Source organism: Neltuma alba, unplaced genomic scaffold, assembly GCF_004799145.2.
Source record: "Neltuma alba isolate B1F8T4 unplaced genomic scaffold, ASM479914v2 tig00000035_pilon, whole genome shotgun sequence".
In the NCBI taxonomy this organism is placed as follows: domain Eukaryota; kingdom Viridiplantae; phylum Streptophyta; class Magnoliopsida; order Fabales; family Fabaceae; genus Neltuma; species Neltuma alba.
In genome coordinates, this window is record NW_021631903.1 from 28,054 (window position 1) to 35,535 (window position 7,482).

At 38.2% G+C, this 7,482-nt stretch overlaps 1 protein-coding gene across 1 annotated transcript; it reads left to right on the top strand.

Annotated features, from left to right (window-relative positions):
* The first annotated feature begins 1,956 nt into the window (after positions 1–1,956).
* Positions 1,957–2,394, top strand: LOC114739882 (uncharacterized). The gene has a single exon (XM_028928309.1). The coding sequence runs from the start codon at positions 1,957–1,959 to the stop codon at positions 2,392–2,394; it is 438 nt and encodes a 145-aa protein (XP_028784142.1).
* Positions 2,395–7,482: the final 5,088 nt, after the last annotated feature.

Below are 7,482 nucleotides of genomic sequence, written 5' to 3' on the forward strand. Positions count from 1 at the left end.
TAGGAAAGGCCACTTTGCCTTACCTTTTATTGATCAAATGCTTGAATGGTTAGCATGGAAGAGTCACTACTATTTCCTAGATGGGTACTCCTGGTATTTCCAAATTCCTATAGACCCTAGAGACCAAGACAAGACTACCTTCACTTGTCTATTTGGAACCTGTGCCTACAAAAGAATGCCCTTTGGTCTTTGTAATGGCCCTAGCACATTCCAACATTGCATGTTATCCATTTTTGTTGAATTTATTGAAAAATGCATAGATGTGTTTATGGATGATTTTACTATCTATGGCAATTCTTTGATGAGTGCTTGAAAAGTCTTGATAAAATTCTAGCATAGTGCATTGAGAAAAAGCTTGTTTTAAATTATGAAAAATGCCATTTCATGGTTGATTATGGCATCGTGTTAGGACACTTGATTTTTTATAAAGGAATAGAGGTAGATAAAGCCAAACTTGAGGTGATTTCTTCTTTGCTCTATCCTACCAACTTGAAAGAGTTGAGGTCCTTATTAGGATATATAGGGTTTTATAGAATATTTATCAAGGATTTCAGTAAAATTGCTCTACCTTTTTACAAACTGCTACAAAAAGATGTTGATTTTCAATTTAACCATAAATGTGAGCTTGTTTTTGATGAATTGAGGAATAGGTTAGTTACTCCTCCCATTTTAACCTCACCCAATTAGGAATTGCCATTCAAAATTTCTTGTGATGCTTCAAACATAAGTGTGGGGGCAATGTTGGGTCAAAGGGAGAATTCTGTTTCTAAGGTAATTGCCTATACTTCTAAAACTTTAGATGCAACTCAAAGAAACTACACTAGTACTGAAAAGGAATTGTTTGTAATTGTTTTTACACTTGAGAAGTTTAGACCCTATCTCATAAATTCTAAAGTGGTTGTGTTTACAAACCACGCAACGGTAAAATATCTCTTCCACAAACCTCAATTGAAGCCGAGGCTCTTGAAGTGGATGTTGCTACTTTAAGAATTTGATGTGGAAGTGAAAGACAGAGTTGGCAACATAAACCATGTAGCGGATCATTTGAGTAGACTACCACTAAAGATAAGGGGAGTATTAGGTTCTGATATTATTTGTGATTCATTCCCTGATTAGTCTTTATGTGCATTGTTTGTTTCTTAATCATGGTTTGCCCATTTAGTCAATTATCTTGCTACAGGTATAATCCCTTCTCACTTGACTATTCTTCAGATTCAGAAGCTTAAGAGTGAAGCCTCCTACTATATTTGGGATCCACCAAATCTACAGAGATTATGTTCTGACCAAGTGATTAGACAGTGCATTTGTGAAGTAGAGGCCGGAGCCATTTTAGAAGCTTGCCACGACACCTTATGTAGGGGACACTTTAGTGTTAGGAAGATGGCTAGGAAAGTGCTAGGTGCAGATTTTTAGTGGCCTACCCTATTTAGAGACGTATTCAATTATTGTAAGGCATGTGATAAATGCCAAAGATTTAGGGGGCTGAGTAAAAGAAATGAGATGCCGCAGCAACCTATTCTTTTTTGTGAGATCTTTGATGCTTGGGGGATAGATTTCATGGGGCCACCTTCTCATGGCTATACCTACATCCTCCTAAACATAGATTACCTTTCTCGGTGGGTAGAAGCCATCCCCACACAAAAAGATGATGCACCTACAGTTTCTAAGTTTCTGAAGTCTACTATCTTCAGTAGATTTGGTGTACCGAGGGTCTTAATTAGTGATCAGGGAACCCATTTCTACAACAAGTTGCTCACTAACTTATTGGCTAAATATGGGGTTTATCATAGAGTGTCCACCCCATACTACCCTCAAACCAATGGGCTAGCTAAGGTGTCAAACGGAGAGATCAAGAGAATTCTGGAGCGCATTGCCAAGCCATCCAACCGAGACTGAAACTTGAGGTTGGATGATGCACTATGGGCCTATCGCACTGCCTACAAGACACCAATTGACATGTCTCCATACCAAATCATCTATGGGAAGTCATGTCACATCTCGGTGGAGCTTGAGCATAGATTGTATTGGGCAGTCAAGACCTGCAACACTGATCTTAAGGAAGCTGGACTGAACAAACTTCTTCAAATTCAAGAACTTCAAGAAATATGGTTAGAGGGCTACCATAACTCAAACATCTACAAACAAAAGACTAAGATCATCCACGATGCCAACATCCTGAGGAAAAGGTTTAAGGAGGGTGATAAGGTATTGAGGTATAAAGCTCGATTCAAGTTCAAGAAGGGTAAATTCAAGATGAGCTGGGATAGACCCTACATTGTGACGAAAGTGCATGACTTCAAGATGATAGAGCTGAAGGAGAAGGCCATGGGTAAGATGTTCCAATGCAATGGTCATCTCCTCAAGCTCTATAGAGAGCCCGCACCACCTTCTTAAGGCAGGTCATCCCTTTCCTTTACCTCTTACTTTTCACATGAATTAACCTGTGCCTACATTTTCTTGCTAGACTGTTTGAGACTGTAAAAGGGATGTCCTCAGTAGAAATAGTCTTTTTAATTTTGTTTGTTATGTTTGTTTTGAATAATCTCCCCTAGCTTTGATTTGGATATGATTGTGATTATACTTCTATTCTATCACCACCACACACTTCTTTGCATTCTTGAGTTTTCCCATACTTGCACTTAGCTTTTTTTTCCTCTCTAGAAGGGTGATGTTTTATGCTTTAATCCTGAATTAAACTTCACAACTTTCACCTTCATTGTTTTTGTTTTTGAGCTTTGTGTTTTGGTATGTAACTGTGTGCTGCAATGAGGACATTGCTTTGAGTGTGTGGGGAAGAAAGGTTTCTATTTCTATTGAGCTTAAAAGTGGTTTGGTGATTTGTTTGTTAGGTTATTCCTTGTTATGAGTGGTTCTTGCTGAAACTTGCCAAAAAATTTTAAAAGTTTTTGAAACCTTTGAAAGTTTTTCCCAATCTTCCATCACTTGTTTTTGAGTTTTCTATTGAATTGTTAAAAATCTAGCAATGGATTGCTGAGTTGGTTGTTATGATAGGTATTTTGGTGAGTGGTTTTCATATAGGGACTTAGATTTGAGGTTTTTCAGGGTTTAGAGAGTCAGAGGGCACTCTGTAATCCCAAGTTGCAACCTCACTGTCTTCATGTCGTGACCTGGAGGTTAGTCTAAGAAGAGGAACTCTCGTTGTACTGAAGTCACAGCCTCACTATCTCAGGTCACGACTTGGGGAAAAAACTGGGTAAAGGCTCTCTATGAGTTGACGTTGTGACCTCACTGTTTTAGGTTGTGACCTGGAGCCTTTCTGAAACCCTAAATCCCCATTTGTCTGCTGAAGTCATGATCTGAACTCTCTCAGGTTGCGACCTGACAAGAAAAGTCAGGAGTTTTTTTACGAATTCACTTCTCTACCCTTATTTGTTTTCACCCTAATTACCATTTTGCCCCTTGAACCTGCCCTGGATTCTAGCCTTATTCATCCCAAAGACTCAAAACCCTAACCCATTCTAGTAAAATCACACACCTTAAACCAATCCTTCCTCTAGGTCTTCTCTCCTTCCACGACATTTCCATCTTCCAAGTTGCAACTTCCCCTCTCCTTCAATGTAACTGCCTCTTTTTAGCTTCTCTCCAAGTTGAAACTGCTCCACTCCTCATAAAGGTTTGCCTCTCCTCTAGTCCTTAATCCCCCAAACTTTAATCTCTCTTTTGTGCCTGAGCACCACTACCTTACTACCTTTAGAATTTCCCTCTTGCAGTTTGAAATTAAGCCTTCTCTTGAGTGCAGTTCTTCCATCCTTCCACTCTCTCAAGGTTTACTCTATTTTCTTGTTGTTTTTTTTCTAGTTTAAGGTTTCAAATTCTGTGTTTTTCTAGGGTTAGTTAGTGTTGCTCCTGTTAGGGTTTTGATTTTGATTGAGTGGAGTTTGGAATTAATGTTTAGACTGCTATTAAATTGGCTTTGTAACTGGTTTGGATCATATATACTACAAAAGTTTAGTTTCTGAATGAACTAATTGAATTCTGTGTTTTCTGAATTTCTGGGCTCAGGTCGCAACCTGAGGTCACAGAGGAGCCTTTGAACTTCTGATTCACCCTTGTTGTTTACAAACTGAAAATTCTCAATGGATTTTGACTCTACTTGTTATGGCTTTTTTAAGAATTTGGTTTTGGGCAGTTGAAAAGTTAGAAAGACTTAGGTTTTAACATGATTTTCCTAATGGTTTTAAATTGCAAGTGTTCCAATCTAAATTTTAAGATTTTTTCCAAAGTAATTCTGACAAGGGATAACTGTAGGCTTAGTGTAGGGGAGTGCTTGGTTTCTAGGCTTAGTATAGGCATTAGTTTCTTTTGCTTAGGATTGTTTGGTTTGTGTGTTTATTTTGGTTTTTGTTACGTGTTTGCCTTATGCTCAGATGCCAGGCATAAAGAACCCCAAAGCTTCCAGGAGGGCTCACCCTCGCTAGGAGACCCAACTTTCAAGAGAGGAAGTGGTAAAAATGTTTACAAATAGGGGTGGTGTAAGAGCGGTATTTTCTAGAAACCAACGAGTACGACTTTTACAAGCTCGCCAAGGCGTGAGGCTTGGGGGAGCTTATGAAGAAGAGGAACAAGGTTAATTTGACTTTGGTGAGGGAATTCTATGCTTGCTTTGCCATGGATGGTCGAATGGGGATCAGCTTCAGAGGAAGTGAGTGTTATTTCAGCTAGCCTGCTATTGAGGCTTTCTACAAGCTGCTTGATGTTCCTCGCTGCAAGTTCTAGCATCTGAAGACCTGACTTGATGAAGTCCCCTGGAATGAGGTTTTTCAAACCATCAAAGTTGAGGGAGCTGGTGGAACTGTCAAAGAGAGTGGGCGAAACTATTTTTAGCGTAAGAACATGAATGATGAGGCTAGGATTTGGCTCAACTTCATGCCTTACAATTTGATGCTAGCAACCTATATTTCTGATGTCTCTGAAGAGGGCAAACAATGTCTGGACTCTCTTGGTATTCTCGTACTTAACCACTGATATGTGTGCAGTAAAGGGGATACCAACGAGCAAGTTTGACCTTACCTTGGAACCTATCACTACTAGATGCTACATCACCTTAAATTCCAACAGGGCTAAGAAGAGAGGAAAGAGGAGGATAGAGGAGGATCTAGAAGAGGAGGCAGCTAAGGGTGGCTCAAGTTTCACCCTCGACTCCTTAAGTGAGCAGATTGTGGCCCTCAATCAGCAAGTGACTATTCTGAGTGGGGAACTCTAAGAGAGAGGGCTATTGCTATGGCCAAGGAGTGCAGAAGGCAAAGATTCATGGATCCTCTAATACTGGAAATGGCCAGAGCTCAAAAGATCACTTTCCCTCTAGGTTATGAGCAAGCCTTTTAGCAGAGTTCTATTCCTACCACGAGCTATTTCATTAGGGATCTGGGGCAGTCGTCTGGTGCCACAGCCGCTGCTACTGAAGGGGAGGGGAGGATGTTGGAGAAGAAGAGGAGAGAAGAGAAGAAGAAGATTGAGAGCTTTTCTGCTTAGGTCTTTTGTTTTTAAGTTGTTCCCTTGTTTTGTTGCTCTGTCCTAAAAACTTTGTACTTAAAAGTTTAACTTTGGTGTATTCAAACTTTATTGCAATGAATGTTTGGTTTTCTAAGCTTATTTTGTGGTTGCTACTGTTCTTTGTCCCTTTCCCTTTGACAGTGAGGACACTGTCAAGTTTACGTACAGGGGAGGGGTTTACTTGGCATTGTTGCATTGCCAGTGTTACGCGGTTTCTGTGTTTGCTTCAAATTTTTTGCAAATTTTTTTTATAAAATCTTTTTCGATATCTAATCTTTCATCATCATTCTTTGGCTTTGAATTGATTTTAGATGGTGAATTGCTACGAATTGGATCATCTTTGACTATTTTGTGCTTAGTGGAAAGGTTGTGCTGGTTGAAATTGCTTAAGCTTTGAAAAAATTTTTGTTGGTTACATTTTATGACCTCAGGTCGTGGCCTCACTATTCCAAGTCATGACTTGAGTTGTAGTTTTGATAATGGAGGGCTTTTTGTGACTTCAGGCTGTGACCTTACTGATTTTAAGTCACGACTTCAACCTTCTTTCCTAACTTGATGCTTTCTGTGACTTCAAGTCGCGTCTTCATTGATTTCAGGTCATGACCTGGAGCCATTTCTGTGCATCCAATTCCTTCTCTTTGCTTTGTGCAATGCTGTATAGAAGGAACCTTTTTAAGCTACTTTTGCACATTTTTAAAGCAAAATCATTGCCTTTGTAATCTAACCTTATTGCATCAAACAGCTTTTTCAAAAAAAAAAAAACATGCCATTCTTGAGTCTTTAAGAATTCTGGATTTTGAAAATGACTTCTCTAAGACTTTATGGGTACCTTTAAGATCCAAGTATGTTCTCAAGTGATTATTTTGATCTTTTTAATAATCATCCTATGGTTCTCTTTTATGATACATGACCTAATGCTTTGTGACTAACACATGTTTATTAAAACTTTGTGTATGAGCATCTGAGATATGAAACCTTTATTGGAAGGATATTCTTGAGCCTTAATTCCTAAATTGAGTGATTATTCATTGGTTTGCATCCTCTTGAACTTGTCTTAGCTCGTGGTCAAAATTACATACGCATTATGATTTTTGAATATGATAGAGGCATTTTTTTCTACACCTTTTTACCCAAACACAATCCACAAACATTTATCCATTGTTCAACCCTTTTGATCCTTGACCGCCTTTATTTAATTCATATTTTGAGTGTTTAAGCTACAATTTTCACTTGAGTTTATTTCATCTTTACATTTGAGATTTCCTAGCCTTCATGGGTCTTTTTTGAGAATATCATTTTGAATTTGAAAGGAAAAAAAAGTGAAAAGAAGAAGAAAGAAGAAAGACAAAAAGAAAATAAAAGTGAAAAAAAAGGGGACATATTTACAAACTTAAGCTATAGCAACAAAATAAAATTAAACAAAGTATTCCCTTGGTGGTAGAAGGTTAGGATCTGAACTTCTTTGTTTAAGAATAGATGATATTTGACTCATGTTACTTTCATTCTTGACACTCAGTTTCACCACATTTCCATTCTATTTTGCCTTTCCATCACTACAACCCTAAAAGCCCTCTTGATTCCTAACATAAATGTTGAATAGTAGTGGAGATTTTAGAGTTATTACAAGCTTATGGTAGGAAGTTTGCACTGTGTATCTAATTACTTGGCATTATTCATTTTATCATTTTTGTTTTCCTAAGGGGTGTTGATTATTTAGTTCTTGAGATCACTTTTGAACATACTGGTTTCCTTGATTGTGCCTGTACTTTCTTTAGAATGATTCAAATCTTTGTCCAGGAGTATAAAGGTTCAAGTATGGGGGAGTGATAGAACCGTATCTTTATATGGTTTTCTCAAGCATTTTCTGATGTTTTGCAACACTTTTACTCTCATTATGCATGCATTATATCCATTTGATTATATTGATTCATGCATTGCATTTTGCTGTTTAAGGGGTAAAAAGGGTTA

Coding starts and splice junctions, on each gene's coding strand:
- LOC114739882 (XM_028928309.1), top strand. CDS start 1,957: ATGTCTCCATACCAAATCATCTATGGGAAGTCATGTCACATCTCGGTG.